At 50.0% G+C, this 21,486-nt stretch overlaps 1 protein-coding gene across 6 annotated transcripts in view; it reads left to right on the plus strand.

Annotated features, from left to right (window-relative positions):
- Cdh23 (cadherin related 23) overlaps positions 1-21,486 on the plus strand; it is a 332,359-nt gene that overhangs the window by 48,684 nt on the left and 262,189 nt on the right. For all 6 annotated transcript variants that reach the window (XM_035452205.1, XM_027388310.2, XM_027388311.2 and 3 more), the window contains exons 3-5: positions 6,165-6,307; positions 6,977-7,024; positions 7,152-7,244. In XM_035452205.1, coding sequence (XP_035308096.1) covers positions 6,165-6,307; positions 6,977-7,024; positions 7,152-7,244 — 284 coding nt within the window. The remainder of the gene's footprint in view (positions 1-6,164; positions 6,308-6,976; positions 7,025-7,151; positions 7,245-21,486) is intronic.

A 21,486-nucleotide genomic window follows, 5' to 3' on the forward strand; every position in this document is an offset into this window, starting at 1 on the left:
GCTTTAAAATCTTGTGAGCTAGGGAGATGGCTCAGTGACTCAAACACTTGCCGTATAAGCATGAGGACCTAAGTTTGGGTCCCCAGAACCCCATGCCAGATAGGCACGGTGGCCTTCTTGCAATTCTAGCCTTAGAAGGCAGAGAGCAGATTCTCAGTAAAGTGAGACTGGACATATCCGAGAGCTTCAGGTTTGATTGACAGACCCTGCCTCCGTGAATAAGGTAGAAGAGGGATGGAGTATGATTCCTGATCTCAACCACAGGCTTCCAACATACATAGCACACATGTGCACCCATGTCCACATGTGTCCTCACATGTGTGAACATGCATAAGCACACGCATGAAAGAATGAAGAAAAATTTAAATTTAAAATACGCACAGCATAGAATTTATCCCCTTGTCAGGGTAAGTCTCCAGAGCACCCCTTGTCTTGAAACTCGCACCTCTGTGCCTGTGAAACAGTAAGTTGCCCTACTCTGTCCTTCCTAGCCTCTGAACATCGACATTCTATTTCATGAGGTACTTGGGAGAAATAGAATTGTATGTTATTTGTCATTGTGTGACTAGCTTTTTTCATTTAGCACAGCAGCTCAAGGTTCATTGGTGCTGTAGCAAGCATCAGCATCCCTTCCTTCTCTGAACCTGATGATCCATTGGCTGCCTAGGCTGTGTTTTGCTTATCCATCCATCCATGGCTCCTTGGGCTGCTCCACCTCTTGACCATCATGGAAACTGCTATGGATGTGGGGCTGCCATGAGGACCCAGTCTTTAAAGTCCTCCCACCCTGAGGTTAGGCAGAGCCCCAGGCTGGCTCAGCACAGAGTGGAGATGGCTGGCTCAGTAGGATGGGAGGCCAAATGCAGAAACTCCTCTGGCTGCACTGATTGAGCCAGGAGGCCTCGGTCTGAGCCATTAAATCATGCCAGGCCTGGAGCGGTCCCCTCTGCATCTAAAGTGGGAGCCATAAACCAGGCTGACTTACCGGCAGCACTCACAGCTCCGTTGTTTATGGCCAGCATCTGCTCTGATTGGTAGATTCCTGTACTGTGCCCATTGTTAAATATTTGAATATGGGCCTGCAATAAAGCACACCAGGACTCCTACACCTGACTGCACATTAGTCTCCTAAAGAGAGGGTGGGGCACTGACTAGGGGTTTATGTTTTTAGTGTCCTACCAGCCAGCTGGGCCAGCAGAGTCTGGTAGTACCAAGCACCCACCATGGCTCAGATGCATAGTCCTTGAGGTTGTTTTTCAGAAACAGGCTTGTGATGAGTACTGAAAGGCAGGTGGTTGACTAGGGAGGCAGGGGTGGATGGAATTTCTGATGCTGTAATAGATTGCCACAGACTGGCTAACTTATAAAGAAGGGAGGTTCAGTTAGCTTGCCCTTCTGAAGTTCAGGAGCTTGGTGCTCACATACAGTGAAGGTCTTCCCCCTGCATCAGAGCATGGGGGAATCATGCGGTGAGAGAGACAGAGTGCTATCTCAGGGATGTCATCCCTGTGAAGTCATTAATGCCTTTGCAAGGACCTGAGCTCATCTGGTTCTGCTCGCTTCCTGAAGACTCATCAGCAAATACCAGCAATTATGAATTAGGGGTAGCTGCTAACATACAAGTTTTAGAGGACACATCCAAACCACATCACGGACCTTGTCATCACTAGGGGTGACTGGAGACAGTCTTCTTAGGGAACTCTGGAAGTCAGTGTAGAACTCATGCCTCAGAGACGTGCCTGTGAGGGCCAGGGAAACTGGGATCCATGCGTCCTCTACCTCCCATCTTCACCCATCATTTCCCATAGCCGATCACTGAGTTCCAGCACCAGGGCCATTAGTTCCCTGGCTCTTCTGGCACATGAATGACATGGGCTGAATCTGGCCAAAATCCTGGAGTCTGACTATTGGATGCTAAGTTGGTGTATGGGTAGGTGTGTCCCTGAGGGAGACATAGCACCAATTACAGCTGTTGTGGACATCTCCCAGCTCCTTTCACATTATCATCAGAACCCATAGCACCTATGAATCACTGGACACCTTGCTACAATCAAGAACTCCAGCTTCATCTACAGCTGGTGGGAAAATAGAATGTTGCCGGCACTGTACAAAACCACTTGGTGATTCCTCAATAGGTTAAACAGAGAATGGCTCAATAACCCAGCGAATCTACTCCTAAACACACGGAAAACAATTTAAAATGAGAATACAAGCAGTATCGTATACAGAGATGTTCATGTCTGCGGCATTCACAGCCCTAAGTGGGAAATAGCCCAAACCTCTGTTGACTGAGGAGCATATGAGTAAAATGGGTTAGATCCACACGGAGACCATTAGTCAGCCATCCAAAGGAGCAGAGCTCTGACACAGGCACCAACATGGACCAGCTAGCTGAAAGCCACGCACAAGGCCACAGACTGTGGTTCTGTGTCCCAGAGATGAAAGTGAATGTGTGGAAGCCAGAGACTGAGAAGTGGCTTTGGGATAGGTACAGTTTCATTCATGGATGATGGGAGATGGTTGCCCAGCACTGTGAAGGCCTCACAAGGTACCAGATTCTACACCTTGAATTGTGAAGATGCTGAACTTTGTGAGGTGCTTATTCTGCTTGTGTGTAGAAGACGCAGGGTTTCATGTGGTGCAGACTGACTTCAGGTCTCCCACATAGCCAAGGATGACCTTGAACTCCCAATCTCCCTCTCTCCACCTCCCAGGTGCTGTGGTTACAGTCATGCAACACTGCACTTGGTTTGTGCTGTGCTGGGGTTGGAACCCCAGGCCTTGTGCATATAGACAAGCAAATGCTCTGTCAGCTGATCTGAATCCTGAGCCCACCAGATATTTTTTTGCTTTAAACCACACTAAATATTCGGCATCCAAGATGCTGTCATCTTAAGGTGGGGACCAAACCCCATGGAGCGTGCGCACCACAGGATCTCACAGCCAGGGATGGTAATCTTAGCTGAGTCCCACGGACAGACCTGATTTCTGTAGGGACAGTATAGCCAGAGATTGCTGGTGGGGCAGCATGCCTGCTTTCCAGAGAAACCAGCTCTGGCCACTTGTGCAGAGCAGCCAAGAGCACTGGGCGGGGGAGGAGGTGCCCAGCTGGAAAACTGCGGGGTGTCTTGTCTTAAATATAATATTAAATCAGCACCTTTAATTAGTGCGCTTAGAAAAGGCCACTAGCAATTACCTGGGACACCAAGAAGGCGTGAGCTGGAAAGAGCCTGTGAGGAAGCCACAAAAGACCATTTTGAGCAGCACATAATTGAGGAGAAAATGGATAAAAGTCCAGGAAATTACAGGGTGGGTGACAGCAGCTGATGGCCCCATCCCTATCCTGCCCAACGCCCCCCTCCCTGGGAGGACCCGAGTGTCAGGCTTGGGAAAGCCATTTGGGATATCAGGTTCAGCCACACGACCTTGGCTACAGGGCTGATGTAGCCTTCCCACAATCCTCTTGGCCAGCCAGAGTGTATCCTCACTGAGCCCTCCACCTGGGTCAGGATGGGGCTGGCAAGTGAGGCCTGTTTTTTGAGGGCTGCAGGCTGTAGATCTATATACTGTGGAGGATCAGGGCACATAGTAGGGGACCCTTATCTCCTGTGGGGAATTGGCCCAAGGCCTGGAAAGCAACTCTTTGTTTCCCAAATCTGACAACAGAGAGGTGATTATGTATGTATGTATGTATGTATGTATGTATGTATGTATGTATGTATCCATCTATCCATCCACCTACCTACATCATATATACAGAGATACAGATATGGTGTATATATATTCATGGAAACCAGGAGTAGAGGCTGGAATTGCCTGCACAGTTTTAGAATATGTATGTTTTTTGAAACTAGGTTTCTCTGTAGCTTTGAAGCCTGTTCTGGAACTCTCTCTGTAGACCAGCCTGGCCTTGAGCTCACAGAGATTCTCCTGCCTCTGACTCCTGAGTTCTAGGATTAAAGGCATACACCACCACTGCCCTGTGAGTATATCTTTTAGAATGCACCGTGTGGTTCATTTGGCTCTGAATTGACCCTCGTCATTTGGATATCAGATATTTGGGAAGATAAGCTTGATTTACCAGTGAGTTTCACACATTCCACCATTTTGACTTGGGAAAAAAAAAAAGGCATTGGGTTTGGCATGCAGGAATTCAGAGATGGGGGTTGCATGCTTCCTAATGCTTGCTGTTCAACTGGGTATTTGCTTACTGCTTCTGGCTTCTTCCTCTGCAAGATGGGGAAGTTGGCTCCAAGCTGTTCTGACCTTGGTTCATGTTCTCTTTCATCTCTCACCTCCTCCTTCACCACAAATGCCAGCTGCATCTGCCTTTTGATGAAGGAGAGGCTATATTCCTTCCCTGAATCTCAGTATCCTCATCTATAAAATGAATAGAGTCATGACCAACAGACAAAGTCATAGGAGGATTGAATGAGCAAATTTAAGTGAATGAGCAAAAAACAAAAACAAAAACAAACAAAAAACACCCCCCCCAACCCTTCCCATTTTGCGGTACCGGTTAGAGCCTGATAGGAACATATCTGTGGAATTCTTTCTTACTATGGTAGAACTGAATCTCCAGCCTGGGCTATGAAGTGCAGCTCTGCCATCTGCTAACCATAGGCTGTGGGAAATAACGATATCACTGGCTATTGCCTTAAAAGCTCCAATGCAGACAGTATGGCGCATGGAGCTCCTTGCATGCCTCTGCTCCAGGCTTACAAGCGTTGGTGGCCTCTGTTGGCTTAGAACTGCTCTGCTATATGCCTCCTGAAGAAGCTCCTGAGTCACAGACCTGCAGCCCTTCCTTCCTTCCTTCCTTTCTTCCTTCCTTCCTTCCTTCCTTCCTTCCTTCCTTCCTTCCTTCCTTCCTTCCCTCACTTTGCTCTTTGTATTTGGCTAAATACAATCATCAGTATTTGGGGAAGAGATAGTGCCTGTCCCATTTTGCAGGTTCAACTGAACCCTTAAAAGAAGGGAGTTGCACAAACCAGGGCTCTGAGATGACGATGCTAGATCTTCCCTTCAGAGGCCTCCACACTGATTCCCTAGCTCCTAGGGACTTAAGAGCTTCCTGAGGCTAAGGTGACCTGCTATCCCAGAACTTTGAAGACTTGGCACTTGTGCCAGAATCCTCTTCATCCTGGGTAAATGGGACAGTGGGCTGCTCCTCTTTGAAAGCCACTAGGGAGCCAGTGAGACCCAGGGCAGGATATTCTGCAACAACCTTCTGAGCCAGGCTATACAGCACCTGATGCCTGGTGTGGCCTGTGTCCAGAGCATTACATCCTGATAAGGGTGGCCCCCTACCTTTTGATCTTTTTGAGGATAGGATCAGACCCCGGTCAGAACGAGTCTTGAAGTGACATGTCATCTTAGCCTCCATGCCCAGATGCAGACCAGAACATTTTGCAAGATCGTGTAAATTAGAAAAGATGTTTCTATTCGCAGAAGATGGAAACCCAATTCAATAGAAGTAGGAAATAAACAAAAGAGTGGGGTAGGGTGTGGTCATCAGTGTCTATCTATAGCTGAGACATCTAGAGGACTGAGCCAGTACCTGGCCCTGTGGCCATGCACCTCCATCCCTGCAGGGATGCCATCTGCAGGGCCATAAGTTCTGCTAGCTTCCTGGACAGCCTTGTCCTCAGGTGTTCTATTCTTGTAGGTGCTAAACTGGTCCCTCTCAACAACCCAATGGAATGAGAGCACGAGCCCTGGAGTTGGCTTTGATTGAGTCACATGCTCATCCCTGAGCCAGTCATCATGATGCAGAGAGGGAACACTTTGATTGGCTAGGGCTGAGTTAGGTACTCAACTTTGGGCATAAGAATATCAGAGGTCTGTTCTCTTCTGGACCACCTGGGAAAAGTCTCCAGATTACAGTCGGAAAGGTCACAGCTGTCCATTTCATACCCAGAACATGGTGAAAGACGGATCTGTGTTATAGTTGTGTACACCCTGTGACAGGTGTCCAGAAGTGGAGAGCCTGGGTTGCAGTGCAATGATGCTGAGGACGTTTGAGGGATGACTGTTGGCCTCTGGAAGACCTGGAAGTTTATAAGGTGGCTGTGCCCTGAAGGTTGCCCCATCATTTGGGCAAGGTAGAAAGCAATGAGCCTTACCTCTGTGTTGTCCTCCCCTCTCTCATTCGACTACTCCAGGTTCTTCTGTGACCCAGTTGCTGGCCCGAGACATGGACAATGACCCCTTGGTGTTCGGCGTATCTGGGGAGGAGGCCTCCCGCTTCTTTGCCGTGGAGCCTGACACTGGTGTGGTGTGGCTCCGGCAGCCTCTGGACAGAGAGGTATGGCATGTGACTTCCTAGTCTCAGTCCTTTTCTGGAGGAGCAGGGGCAGTCAATGGAAGAGGGTGGCTCACCATTTTTGGGGGGTCGATCTTCTTCCAAGGCTCCATTCTACCTCTGCTGGGGCCATTTGTCATAGCGGTAGCTCTCTACCAGGGCTGTATTGAACATTAGGCTTGAGTGGGTTGGATGGGGGTTCTCAGAGCCAGGAGTAGCACTGGGTAAGCAAGAGGAAAAGCGACCATGAGGTCATCTCTTGTGGAATCATCTCTTGTGGGGTGGACTAGTCAAGATTTTCTAGAGCAACGATCGTGGTAGTCTTTTGCAAATGAAAGAAAGGGTTTGAACACATCCCCAGGCCATGTCCTCTCCTCCATCTCAGGACGTGGTTACAGAAGTGTTTAGTGGCTTGCTCAGCATCGCACAATCATATGGAGGCACAGCCAAGAATGGCACCCAGGTTGTTGGCTTTGCCACTCGGCTATCTTCAGGAAGGATTTAGATTCCACATTTGCTTTCAAGGCACAGCGCTAGCTTTTTCAGGACCGCTTTGGACATCATGCCCAGATGAGGTCCTGGGCAGTCCCTTGCAGCTACATCCAGGGCCAGGCCCAGGGCCTCTCTAACTCTGTTCTCTACCTCCCTCTCCCTCCCTCCCTCTTCTTTTAGACTAAGTCTGAGTTCACAGTGGAGTTCTCCGTCAGTGATCACCAAGGGGTGAGTGTCCCCCGGGGCCCTGTGGACCTAGAAGGGCTGTTCCTGGACTTAGCAGGTCCCTGGGCTGCATGGGTGGGGAGAGGCCAGAGGGGAGTGACAATGCTGAGCCCTGTACATCTCTCCCCAGGTGATCACACGGAAGGTGAATATCCAAGTTGGAGATGTGAACGACAACGCACCTACGTTCCACAACCAGCCGTATAGTGTGCGCATCCCTGAGGTAAGAACATTCTAGGTCATGTGTGGGATGGTTACTAGGACCACAGCTGTTCTTCAGTCCAGCTGGGTGGTATGAATGGTGATCTCTGAGTACATGTGGATGCACTGTCCCCTGCCCACACGCTAGCCCGGATTCCACTTGGGGCCAGTGACAGCCAACCATCCTGTGGTTGAAAGAATGGCTGGGCCAGTTGGTACAGCCTAAGGCCTGAGAGAAGGCCTGCCCTGGCAGAGCTCAGCCCCATCTGCAGTTAGTAATGGAACAGGAACTGGGGAGGCCCTCTTCCCTTCCACCTGCAGCCTGCTGTGGGTCTTAGACAAGGCCTTACCCCAGACTCTACTTGCTTTGACCAGAATTTGGTCCCTGCAGGCCTGGGGAATTTGCAAGTCCCGAGCTGTGTGGTCTGGCCTGCAGTTCCCCAGAGCTTCTGTTCTGTGTACTCTGAATATGTTTGCATGAGTGCATGCGTGTAAAATCAAGCCATCGCTGGTAATTGAGAAGTACAAATTATTGCATTACAAACGGTTCGTTAATAAGCTGGCTCCCGATGGCACCAGGGCTCTCTTCGAGCGCTGTCCCTCACAACAGTGGCTTATGGAAGTCTTAAGGGCTGGCAGTTACCTATGAGAAGACCCTGATGAGACTGATAAAGAGCTTCTAACTGGGTGTCCCTCAAGGTCGCCCCCAGGGCTCTAGCTGGGGCGGCAGCTGGGTTGGAAATGATGGGAGATAGAGTCTTCTGAAAAGGCAGACTGGCGCCAGACACTTGAGTCCTAACTCCTCTATGCCACCTGTCACTGGGGAACAAAAAGAGGTAAGAATATTCCCTAGGCTTACTCAAGTGGGAGAGGTACTTGCCCAAGGTCACACAGATGTAAGTTTGACCCTAACTTCTGGGGCAGCAAAGACTCCCAGAAGGATGAAGGGATCTCTCACAACCCAGAGGTCCTGGCCCTTATCACTCAATGATGATCCAAGGATCCTAACACTTGTGCCAATTGGAGGGTAGGAGAGCAACTGTAAGGCTGGGACTGTCCAGGGGTGCCTGGGACAGGATGGCAGGAGAGAAAGCTGACATTCATCAGCACAGGGGCACAGTACCCTGACATGCCTAGGGATAGCAGCCTGGCTTCTGGCTCTCGCTCACTTGGAAGTGCCCCTAATTCAATTAAGGGGCTCTACGTGCCAGCCTGCACTCTAAGCCTGGACTCAGAAGCCAAGGGCATGGCTCAGAGTTAATGAGCCTTGTGCCCATTGCTCAGCTGCCATCCTGGCAGGCCCTGCTGTCCTCTGTCCTCCCTGGGGAGGGAATGTCAGGCAGGAGCAGTGGCAAGAGGACAAGCAGTCCTGTCCCTCTTTCCCAGGCCTTGGGCTGGAGGCCAACTCTTTCCTCTCTCATCCTGCAGAAAGGCAGCCTGCAGAATACACCCCTGCTGGAACCCCCACCCCTGGGGTCCTCCAAGTCTCTTGGCTTTCACCGTTGTACATTTAATTAGCAAGGATTGTCCAGTGTCTGCCCTGGCTTGGTTCTGTGTGGCTCTCATTCTCAGGAGGCCTGAGAGGCTGCAGAAACAGAATGTCAGGCCCAAGGCAAATAGCCTCAGAACACACCCCTGCCCATGCATTGTCTTTAACCCCTCTAGGTCTAGTCTTCCTTGTCACATAAGAATGACGAGGTGAGATAGATACCTGGTGAGGAGAGTTGTGCTGAGAGCACACAGTGCTGGAGGGAGGCCTGTGCAATTCACTTGCTTGTGAGTAGACACCTATGGTCACTCTGTGGCCTGATACTTGATGCTGGCTTCGGGACTGCTCAGTGTGTCCAGGGCATATGGTATCAGCTAGATGGAGAACCAGACATCTTGGCATGGCCCAGCCTGGGCTTGGTGTGGTCACCTGAGCTACTTGGCTCAAGCCCTAGCTAGGGAACAAGCACAGGCGCTGGCCCCTGGCTTGGAATGGAGACCATAGTTCTCTGCTTGCATTAAAGGTACCCTGGACATAACCATGGTCCACCGGAGAGACAAGTTCAATGGCAGAGGCCTGTGAATGGGAGCAGGGTGAGACTGAAGAACAGGGTGATGGGTGGAGGGAGAAGCAGGCATATCACAGACCCTGCTGGGAATGAGTTCCTGGTAACTAACTGCCAGAGAGTCTGGGTCTTCCCAGGCTTCCTGGAGGAGGTAGCTCCTGTAGATCTGATAGCAGTAGGAGGAAGGACAGTAGAGACAAGGGGCCTAGCCTCTTGTCCTTGTCATGCAAACTGCCTGGGTAAGACTTCAGATCTGCCACAGCCTGTCTGTCCGCTTGATGTGTGTGTAGAGTAGGGAGGGGAGATACAGCTGTTCAACTAGGGGATTGAGCAGGACTTTGCCTATTAAGAATCTAAGGGTAGAGCCTAGCAGGGGATGCTCTTTACTTCCAACGACTTCCTTTTCCTTTAGAGATGGTGGAAAAATTCCTAGACTGCCTCTATCTATCCACTCAACTCCTCTATGAGCATTTAAGCCACTGTCCCAAATCTCTTACCTTCCTAACCTCAGTGTCCCTAACCCTGGGCCCTGATGATACCTAGTCTGTGTGGCCAGAATAGCATTGCTGTAACACTGACACATGGCCACTCCCCGGCCTTTCCAAGGATGTACTGAGCTCCTGTGCATACAGCATGCAGGAGAGCCATGCACCTCCAGACATCTGTCACAGTGTATCAGAACCATGGGGTCCTCTAGTGCCCCAGCAGAATTCCCCGGGAAACTTCTCAGTACCCCGGGTACTTCTCATCCAATGTGATTCTGCCTCAGTAGATCAAGGAGAGCTGGTCTAGGGTTCTGATTTTGTATATGGGTCCTGGGGCTAGCCACACTTAAGCACGACAGTGACCCGTCCTTGCTGAGTTCTATCCATCCTTTTAAATTTTACTTTTGGATAGGGTCTTGTGAAGTTGCCTAGGCTGGCCTCAAACACATTACAGGCCAGGGCCACCACATGGGGGAAGCTAGAAATATGCAAGCTGGTGACATTTGTGCCCAGCTAGGTTTGGAGAACTTCACAGGGTGACCATGAGGGTTTCTCAAAGATGCTGAGAGCAGTTGCCTAGTATGAAAACCTTTAGCAGCCCATGATGCCCTTGGGGACCTCAGTCCCTGAGGTCAGGAATAGTGGGGTGGCTCAATCCCCCAGTCTGCCCAGCCCTGTGCCTGGTGCCCCTAAGGGGTCCAGCCTCTCCACCAGGAGAAAGCAGACAGGTGTGTGTTTGTATTTGTTTGTGCTGTCTTCCCTCCTGCCCACCCTCCTCCCCTCGCTAAGCGGCTCTCTGTGTAATTATCCATTTTATCAGGGCGAAAGGCCCTGCAATTCACTTGTCGAAGCTCTAACGAGGGAGCTCGGATGCTTTCAAGTCCGTAAAGAAAAGGGAAATCCGGCTAGAATTGGCAACTTAATTCACCAAGCCAGCCTCGACAGACCTCATTAAGCCCCCGTGTATTCATTTCAGCCTAATGGCTGTCACGCTGACTGCTGTTTGATTTGCTGTAATAGACTTTTATGGCCTGCCAATTTGCTGAAACGTGTTTGCCTGTGTCTGTGCCCAGCGGTACTGCTCCACTACCTCGGCGAGGGAGCCTGACTTGCCTAGCTGACCTTCAGCACTGCCCAGTCTGCTCCTCTCTGGAGGCCAGTTCTTAGTCCTGCAGAGTGCCAGGGGAGGTGACCCTGATGCTGGGGTATTTGGGCAGGAGGGTAGGTATGAGATTAGAAGTCCAGAAGGGCTGGTGGCTTCCGGGACAAGCAATCAAGAGTTCCCTGGAGTCTCGGGGACACTGTGTCCTTGATGTTTGCACAAGTGGAGCCTCCTCAGCTGGGCAGCTCCGGCTTTTATCCATCTGGTCACAACATACCTTCCATCTCACTCAGCTGAATCCTCCTATCAATGGAGGGCTGGTTCAGTACGTTCAGGCTGCCTGCCTGTCTTTCTCTATTCCCACACTTACCTTTCTAGCTCATTAAAGTCCAACTCAATTGAGCCTTCAAAGCCCAGGTTGGATCTGCAAAGCCTGATCCTCAGCATGCTTTTTCTTTTTTCTTTTTTCTTTTTTCTTTTTTTGTCATGAATACAACAAACATTTGTTGACCAGCTACTGGGCGGGGGGCCCTTAGATGACTTGGGCATGCAGGACAGGGAATTCCCCCAGTTTCTAGTTATGCTGCTTTAAATGAGTGAGTTACTCTCTCTATTCATATCCATTCTCATTCTTCCCTGTACCCCCTATGCCTCTGTCAGTCTGTCTGATTAAAAGGGCTTTGCACATGTTAAGCAAGCGCTCTAACACTAACACATAGCCAGACCCCCTTTATCTTTTATTTTGAAATAATCTCACCAAGTGACCCAGGCTAGTCTCTGACCATACAATCCTCCTGCCTCAGGCCCACGAATAGCTAGAATTACAGGCCTGCACCACGAGGCCCAGCTTTGAGCTCTGCCATCTTCTCTAGAAGATGAATGACAATATTTGTCACCAATAGGATTGTTGGACCTACGCTCATGTAGGTAGGAGAAGTTCTTAGCCTAAATGCTGCTGAATAACGTTGAGATCTTCATCCTCAGGAGAGGCCATTTTATAAAGGGAGAAACCAGTGAGTAATGTCTAACTGTGCCTCCAGTTAGCAAATGCTATGGCGGCTTTGGGTGTGTGGCCTAACGGGAGCACGTGTGTGTATTTGTGTGTGTGTGTGGGGGGGGGTATTGCTAGGTCCTATTAGGATGTATAGGAGTCCATTAGCATAGGCAACTAATATCATGTGTTTCCTGGAATCTTTTGGTATCTTTTTTTATGTACTGGAATTTCACAGAGAGTGAATTCTAACCCATATTGGAGTCCCTGCTGAGGCAAGATGGTACCTGAGGACTAGGAGTATAGATCCCTTACAAGTCCCCAAGCTACTTCAAAGAGACAAATGGAGACAAAGCCAGGCTGAAAGTAGGCTTCCCTGGCCCCTGCTCAGGTCTCTGCAGCACTTGGATCCCTCAGAGATCTTTGTCAGCTGTGACTTCAGGTGGCCAGTTGTGAAGTGAAGAGGCTGAGAAGGAGGTGAAAGAGGCCCAGGAGCTCAAGAAAAGGGTCATTACCAGAGAGTGGCCTGGGGTCCTATTGGGGACCTGTTCTGTCACTTAATAAGGACAGAGGACCATTACTCACTGCCTGGACCTTGTACATAGATGGGATGGGGGAGCATCAGCCAATGCAAGCCGTCTTGCTTGATTTTCTGTTGCGGTGATGAGACACCATGACTAAGGCAACTGGTGATGATTGTGGACTCGCCTTCTGAAACTGTAAGTGTCTTCTATGCTTTCTTCTATAAGTTGTCTTGGTATCTTAGCACAGTGATGATAAAGTAGCTGAGACAGTGAAGTGAGTCTGTGGTCATCACGGCAGGGGGCATGGTGTCAGACAGGCAGGCAGGCAGGCAGGCAGGCAGGCAGGCAGGCAGGCAGGCAGGCATGGTGCTGGAGTAGCTGAGAACATACATCCTGATGCACAACTGGGTATGGCATGGGCCTTTGAAACCTTAAAGTCTATGACTGTTGACACACCTCCTCCAACAAGGCCACACCCCTAATCCTTCCCAAACAATCCACCAACTAGGAACCAAGCATTCAAATATATGAGCCTACGGGGGCCATTCTCAGTCAAACCATCACACTAGGAACATGATGCTACTTCCAGGTGCTGTTCCCATTCTAGATGTGGGGCCAAGGATAGAAAGGCTCAGAACTGGCCTTAGCTAGGAGAGAGACCTTGAAGAGAAGCCAGATTTGGTCTTAATACTTTGGGCCAGCTGACATTTGTCCACATACAGAATGGAAATGCTTATGGCCTATCTTTACACTCATTCTTGTAGCAACCCAAGGAGATGGTGGTATGCAGGCAAAGTGCACAGCATGGGGACCAGGATGAACATGTGTCTGGCATGTGGCTATGGCTCTGACCATTACCATCTATATATCTGTCTCCACCAGTAGAGCAAGATGAGGCTTGGTCACCTGGGCCTGCTGAGCACCAACCCAGGGCCTAGCATGTGCATGGTGCCCAGTGAATGTCTCGCCATGGATGACCCACACAATAGGCAGAGCCGTATCACCTCTGTGTCTAGTGGCATTCATGAAGATGGACGGAGAGTTTATACAGGGACTTTGCGAGCCAGAGTGTCTTTCCGAGGTGGAGGTTCCTTTATGGTGCTCGTATAGATGTGAAGAGTAGCAGACATGGCCCTGACCTGGGATGGGGACCTGTTCATACCCTACTCCTCATTTCCTCCTGCGTTATCAAACTAGTTATGTTCCAAGCTGGCAGTCTTTGGTGCCTGTCAGTCCCTGGTTCTTAGAATCTTCATGCTATAGCATTTAGGGAGTCACAAGGTGGTGACAGTATGAGCCCAGAACATGTGAGAAGCCAAGGAGGCCAATGTCTTAGTACCCCAGTGTGCCTTCAGTGTGCAAGTTAGCTGTGAATGATTTATGAACTGTATCCTCAGGTTGCAGGAGAGGTGGGGGTGGGGTTCCTCCTGACACATGCTGCTATCCCCTCCAAGGTGTCAGCTTTACTCAGGATAGTGTCGTCTCCCCCACGCCAGGGAAGGCAGCCCCTTGACAGGCTGTATTAATTTATATGTCGGGGCCACAGTGCCTGCAGCCCCCTCTGCATCTGTAGCCGGTGGCCTATTGATCTGGAAGAGCGAGAGCAATAAATCATCTTGGCCTGGGACTCTGCTGGCCACAGTGGGGCAGCTGGCTCCCCAAGATGGCAGCCTGCGCTATCTCTATGCCCCACAGCTCTCACCTACCCTCTCACTCGTGGCTTTGGTCTCCTCCCTCTGTCAGCACAGTGACAGATCCCTGGGACTCCCCTATCTCAACAGAAGTGCATGCCACAGCCTGCTGCAGCCAAGACAGCAAGCACTGGGTTAGCAGCATCCAACTGCCACCTGTTCTAAGGAGGTGTGTGTGTGTGTGTGTGTGTGTGTGTGTGTGTGTGTGTGTGTGTGAGAGAGAGAGAGAGAGAGAGAGAGAGAGAGAGAGAGAGAGAATTTAAATACTCCCATCAAGGTCATCTGGGTCATGGGAGACAGAAGGCTTAGTGAGTAAAAGCACTTGCCATGCAAACTTGAGGACCTGAGTTTGAATCCCCAGAGCCCATGTAAATCTGAGCATAGTAGAACACAACTGCAATGCAGCTCTCGCTCCTACAGTGAGATGGGAGACACAGACTGGAGAAGCCCCAGAAGTGTGGGGGCCAGCTAGCCTGGTGGATGAGGCAGGTAGCAATAGAGACCCAGTCTCAAGGTAGAAGGTGAGGATTGACACCTGAGGGTGTCCTCAAACTTCCACACACGTGCGGTGGCTTCTGTGCCCACACATGTACATAAATATGTATACACACACAAATATGTATCTTTCTCTGGGACCTCTGACTATCCTTTCGTACTGATGGCAGCTCTGAACAAGAGAAGACTTGAGTTTTACATTAATAGATGAGGCCAGGATGAATATGCTGAACTTCCTTTTCTCCAAGTCCCCAAGTGAGTCACTGCTACAATACCACTGTGTATAGCAGTGTCCCTCTCCTGTGTATGTGTGCAGTCTGCCCCATTGTTTCCAGCACTATTCCACCCTGCAAGGACTTTCTTTGTTTTTTTTTAATCATTTTTTATTTGAATTAGAAACAAGATTGTTTTACATGACAATCCCAGTTCCCTTCTCCCTCCCCATCCTCCCCTAACACCCCCAACTAAAACCCTACCTATCACATACCCTTTCTTCTATTCTTCCCCTGACTCAACTTTTCTGCTCCCTCATGACCTCTGCATCCTTCCTTTTCTTCCCTTCTCATTCTCATAGCTCCCTCCCCCTCTTCCTGTGCTCTCAATTTGCTCAGGGGATCTTGACCCTTTCTCCTTCTCCAGGGGACCATGTATGTCTCTCTTAGGGTCCTCTTTGTTTACTAGCTTCTCTGACGGTGTGGATGGTAGGCTGGTAATCCTTTACTCTATGTCTAAAATCTGCATATGAGTGAGTACACACCATGTTTGTCTTTTTGTGATTGGGTTATCTCGCTCAGAATGGTTTCTTCTAGTTCCATCCATTTTCCTGCAAATTTCAAGATTCCATTGATTTTTTCCGCTGAGTAGTACTCCATTGTGTAAATGTACCACATTTTCTCTATCCATTTTTGGTTGAGGGCCATCTGGGCTGTTTCCAGTTTCTGGCTATTACAAATAGTGCTGCTATGAACATGGTTGAACAGATGTCCTTGTTTATGAATGTGCTTCTTTTGGGTATATGCCTAGGAGTGGAATCTGCAAGGACTTTCAACACCACCCATTCACATCTTTGTGTGTGTTTGTATGCCTGTCTATGACTGGCTGCAGCCTGCAGGGATGGGATCCTGATTAAGCCAGAATAAGGAAAGGGACCAGGAACACTATGCCTTGTGTCTTGGTTTACCCCAAAGAGGTCAAATTGTCTTCATACTTTATAGGCAGGTCAATGAGGTCTTGTGGCAAGTTCACCCAGAGCCCACTACCGGCTCTGTGCAATAAAGCTCAGCCCCACTGGTGTCCTCCTGCAGCTGGGGACCCTGCAATAGCACTTGTGATGCCCCTTGGGCTTGTGGGTTAGTAGATACCCAGAGGCTACTGCTGTTGGTGCCTAGCAGTGGAGTGAGAAGTAGATGACCAATCTCCCCCATGGGCTTGCCTCCATCCTGTCTCTAGCCACCTCCTCCTGCTTCCTAACTACAGGGAAGGACAACAGTGAGCCCAGAACTAAGCCCAGGGAGCTTGACCCAGCCATACACTCAGAGGTTTCTTGCTCTATCTTCCATCCAGGGAAGTGAAGTCAAGGATACCGATTCCCCAAGGACCCATGTAATAGCTCCTCCCTCGTGTATGTGGGACATGGGCAGGCTCATAGCCACCCTTCCTGCACCCTCCACACAAGGAAAGAGGACACCACAAGATGCAGGAAGCCAGATGTCATTAAAATGACTGTTTGGTTTTAAAGACAATAATGTTCTTAGTGACATCAGTTTCTTTATCAGTTCTAGCCAGGAGTCTTTGGGCTCACAGAAGGGACTGGCAGTGACTGTAGCCCTGTGCCATGAAAATGAAGCAGGGACTTTGTAGAGCCAGCTTGAGGGCACCAGGGATGCTTGGGTACATGCCAGGACTCCTTCTGTGGCTTCTCACTCATCCAGTAAAGACCCTTGATACAGAAGGGAAGGAAGACTTCAGCCCGATGCCCTGTGCCTGGAGTCCAGCTGTTGTCTGGTCGCTACCTGTCCCTTTAATGGTCTCCTCTCCCAGGAGGCCCCCTGCCTTGCCTTCTCCTGTAGGAGAAGACCTGGGTGGGGCTGGATTAGGAAATCTTTGGTCCCAGGAGGCTACAACCAGGAGCAGTTGGTGTCTTTTTGCTTCAGGAGAACCTGTGTCTGGCTGTAACACACAGCCTGGGTCCCTGCTGGGGTGCCCTGTGATAGAGTCACACATGCAAGTTCATACTTCAAACTGGATGGCTTGGTAATCACTCCAAGCCTCAGTATCTTCATTTATGAAGTTGTTGAGCATGGAGTTGTAAAAGTTGGAAAAGTCAAGGGTGGCCCTTGACTGTAACTCTGTGTGGAAGTACCAGAACTCAGGTTTCCTGGAAATGGAGAAAGCTCTCTAGGTGGACTCCATTGCCTTGGACCGGTCAGGGGATATCAGAGATCAGTGAAGCTGGCATCCTCTTCTGACCTCTTCAGGTACCTGTGCACACATAGCACATGTTCACATGGACACACATGTACATAAATAAACATAAAGCCTTATCAAAGTGAAATGGCACACACAAAAAGACAGGGCAAGGGGGAAATGACCACGGCCATGGAGAAGTAACTGGAATATGCTCTGTGTTCCTATAGATGCCTGCTCCTTAGGGTGTCAGTCTGTCCATACATTCTGTAGATGGTCAGTACTTCTACAGAGGTCAAAGTCTTGTTCAAGGCCTCTTGATTGGGAACAAAGCTCTGAGGACCCAAGCTAGTCAAAGAAGAGTCTCGGGAAACAACTTAGAGAACCTGTGTCCTAAGAAGCCTCTTCCCTGCCAGAGGAATGCTCTGTGTGCCCAGGCAGGAGGAGGCAGTGATAATCCCAGATGCCAGAGTCAGGGCCTGGGACTGCATGGAGGTGCAGGGTACAGGCACAGAGTATGCTGGAAGAGCCTCCAGTGAGCCACATTCTATCTGTCCCCTAGGGTATGGGGACTTAATCTCAGCCCTTGGCTTCCACTTATCCTAACAAGTATTGTCAAAACAGCTCAGGGACAGGCCCACAGCCCCCATGACATTGAGCCCCACAGCACAATGGGCTGTTTTGATGGTTTTGCCAGTCGCCTGACCCTCCTTGTTTCCTACCAGGAGGGGACAGCACTCTCGCAGGCTTTCTGCGGATGGAATTAGTATAATTTCTCTGATTCCCCAGCAGCCTTTAATTACTTTGTAACTTTGTGGTGCTTGCTAGAAGCGGGGAGGGATTGGGCTTTCTCTCTTTATAATAACCTTAAGTGGGAGCTGCCTGTCCAGCTATTAAAAAGCCCACTCTTCTCTCCAGATGAGATAATACCACAGGGAGATATCGCCCCTGGCATAATCACTAGGTACAATAGAATAATCCCTGCTTGTTCCCTCCATCATCCATCGCCAGCCTTCCTACCCAGGAAGGGATTGGTGAGAGAGCTGCTGGCCGGGTCACGTCCTTGTTGGAGAGGGCACAGGGTTGGGCTGGACCTTGTCAGAGGCTTGCCCCAGAGAGTGGGAGATGGCACAGAGAACCCTTCTAGCTGCCCACTCCCCTCTACAACCCCTAGGGGAGCCAGCTGCTGTGCCACTTCACAGTGGCACCACATCTCAGAAAGCCATTTTAGCTTAAGATTGTAAGCTGGGATGGGGTCGGGAAACATGGCCGTGCCTGTCCTTCCTCACTGTGTGGTCATTTCCCAATACCCAGCCCCTGTTCATCTGTGCCATCTCCAAGATGCAGCCCCCAGGTGGGCAGCATGTCCTCTGTCAGCCATTTGTTCACACTTATGCCTCCACCCTAGAACGATGCAGCAGGGGAGGCTGATCCCAGCCATCTCCTACCGTCAGCAGTAGCCACCAGAATCCAGCCTCAGACCCTTCCCTTGCCCTGATCTTGGGGTGCTTTTGCACTCCCCCCACCCCAGTTTCCAGCCTGCTGAGACTTTACTTCCTGAGCTTGGCCCAGCCTTTCCATTTGGTAGTTCAGGCTCAGGCCAGTAGGCAGGCCTTCCAGTCATGGCCACCTGCCCATAAACTCAGGCGGGCTTCCTCAGAATCAGTGAAGCCGCCTTCTGACCAGACAGGGGTGAAAAATCTCACTCGTGGCCACATTACTCATCCAGAGCTCTTGTCATTATTAAATAGGACTGTTCATCCTGAGTCTGTACCCCACAGAGGGTGACATTTGAGAGAGCTAGAGGGGACCCTAAGTGCTCATGGCATTTGAAGGGAGACTCAGGAGTTAGTAAGCTTCTGTGGGGTCATCAGGGTGGAGCCAGAGTTGAGTCCTTGTGGCTTCTCAGAAACAAGACGTGCACATTGGTGTGCATGTAGCTGTGTCCCCACAGGAGCCCTGTGCAGCTCCCAAGAGACCACCACCATAAGTGGGCTTTTGACCTCAGGCCAAGCTGTGAGCTCAAACAACCTTTTTCCTTTATAATGGTCCCGATGCTCAGCTGTTTGATTAGAGCAACAAAAGTGGGGCCAAGGCAGTAGGCATCCATGATGGGGAGACTTTGAGCATGAAGCCTCATGTGAGTGGTGCTGGTCACTTCCTGCCACGTTCTGAGTCAGTGTGCTACTGACACAGCTGTGCCATAGTGCGATGACTGCTTTGCCCGCTGGGAGTGCTTACCCAGTGCAAGCATTTGAGTAACTGCCCCTGGGTCAGAAAGCAGACCTGGCCAGCACCTTACAGCTCTCCCAATTCTTCTCCTCCCTTCAGGTGACCTTGTTTCTAAGGCACACAATTTTGTTGCCTGCTGTTGTGATAGTATATATGTTTACCCATTAGGGTTTTGTTTTGTTTCAGGTAAGGCCTTATATATTGCAGCCTGGCCTTGAACTCCAAATCTTCCCACCTCAGCCTTCCAAGTACTGAAATCACAGGCTATGCCTGCTTCCACCAGGCTTTTATTGCTGCCCAAAACCCTGGGAGCAGGCAGCCAAGCCTCTGCTAGGAGGGGACACAATATTGGGAGTCCTTAGAACAGGAATAAAACTTGGATTCTGGGTGCAGCATCAGCAGCTGTGCCCTGGAATGTTTGCTGTGAGTCCAGTTGGCTTTGAGTGGGTGACATGAGAGATGTCTGCCTAGAAGGGTCTAGATACGCTTTCCCTAGCTTAGGACACCTCTGCAGGCACCTTGAGTTGTGTAGGAAACTGATGGAGTCGAGGAAATAGAGAGAGAAAGGGGGAAGAGAACATAAAAAGCCTCAAAGAAGTCCTTGAACTTGGTGTGAAAAAAGTAGACTCCCAGTGATATAGTTAGGGAAACCCAGAGAGGACAAGCAACTTGTCCAAGGTCATACAGCTAATCCCAGCTCTCACTATTTTTGCTGTGCCCAGAGCAGTCTCCATGCATCATGTCCCTGCAACATCCACTCAGGGTGGGGTCAGTTGTAGGTGTTTGCTGTCTGCAGGGAACAGCCCTGAGTCTAGAGGTGGAAAGGGGAGGGTGTGTGGTTAGGAAAAGATTCTTTGAGGTGAGCAGCATCTTCTGCCTCCTTCCAAGTTGCCATTTGTATCAGCAGCCCGATCTCTGGCCCGCATGAGAAAACACAAAAATCTTTAAAGGTTTCTTAGAGGTTGGAATGGATTTTTTTTTCTTTGCTGGTCAGGGCTGGGGCAGGTGGAGGACAGAGGAATTAATTCTTATAATGCAATGTCTTGTGCCTCGCCTCCCCCCAAACCATCAGGGCTTCTAAACCCAGGGGCTAGCAAACCCTAAAAGAATTGTACCAACCACAGCCCCAAAGATGGAGATGCAGGCGATTCGTCAGCAATCATTGGGGCGGAAGACCCTAAATGGTGTGGAAGTAATGCCTAAAGTGTGCCACGATTACAGACATTTCCAACGGTCCGCAGGCGACCGGGGCGGCACCAGCGGCTGAGGAAATAAATCCTGTAGTGTGGGGCTTTGGAGAGCCTGGTGACTATTGCCAGGCACAAGACTGGTGCATGAGTCCTTGGTACAGGGCAGGGGAGGATAGTGGGGCTCACTCCTTCATTCCCACCCCTCTAATTCATCTGAGTCAGAGTGGCTTGGACGGGCAGCATTCTGTCTTTTCTAGCTGGAGATGGAACACAGCAGTAGAGCACCTCCTAAGATGGGCAAGGCCTTGGGTTCCATGCCTAACACCCCCACCCATCCCAAATCAACCCCCACACATTAGAATGATAGAGAGAGATAAGGGAAGAGAGAGAGACAGAGAGAGGGGGAGCAGGAGGGAAGAGACAAAGGGAGGAGAGAATATAAATAAATATGAATATGAACCTATCTCGGCCCCTGGTGCTCTATCCCCTAAGCTTATCAAGTTCTGCCCAGTTTCATCTGAGTTCAGAACTGGCCAAGGTCGGGGGAGGATGCCTCACTTGAAAGAACAGGCATCATTTAAAGATGTGGTAGGCAAAATGATGACTCCCACCTAGTGACCATGTTACCTCACCTGGCCACCAGGCTTTGCTGATGGGATGGTCCCATGTTGTCTCCAGGGTATGGTCAGAAAGGGAGGGGCAGCAGTTGTCATGCCGCTGGCTTTAAAGATGGAAGTGTTGAAATACCATAGTGATGCCCAATCCCTTGAACCTTAATTTAAAAGGTAATTTAAAAAAAAAAATAGATGGATGCAGACAGGAACCATGGGAAGCAAGCATCCCAGAACTGGAAGGGCAACACTGAGAACCACCTTGAGGCCGTCAGAGCACCCTGCCCACACTCTGATTTTAGCCCAGCCAGGCCCACTCTGGGTCTCTGAACTCAAAGATGCTAAATTTTGCTACTTTAGTTAACTAAATATGTAATAATTTGTTACAGCAGCCATAGGTCACGGGCACAGAGGGGCTCTGAAGGCAGAAAAGCAGTAAGGAGATGAATGACACAGTCCTTGGCCTCCAGGAGACTCTGGTAG

The sequence above is a fragment of the Cricetulus griseus genome (assembly GCF_003668045.3).
Source record: "Cricetulus griseus strain 17A/GY chromosome 1 unlocalized genomic scaffold, alternate assembly CriGri-PICRH-1.0 chr1_1, whole genome shotgun sequence".
In the NCBI taxonomy this organism is placed as follows: Eukaryota; Metazoa; Chordata; class Mammalia; order Rodentia; family Cricetidae; genus Cricetulus; species Cricetulus griseus.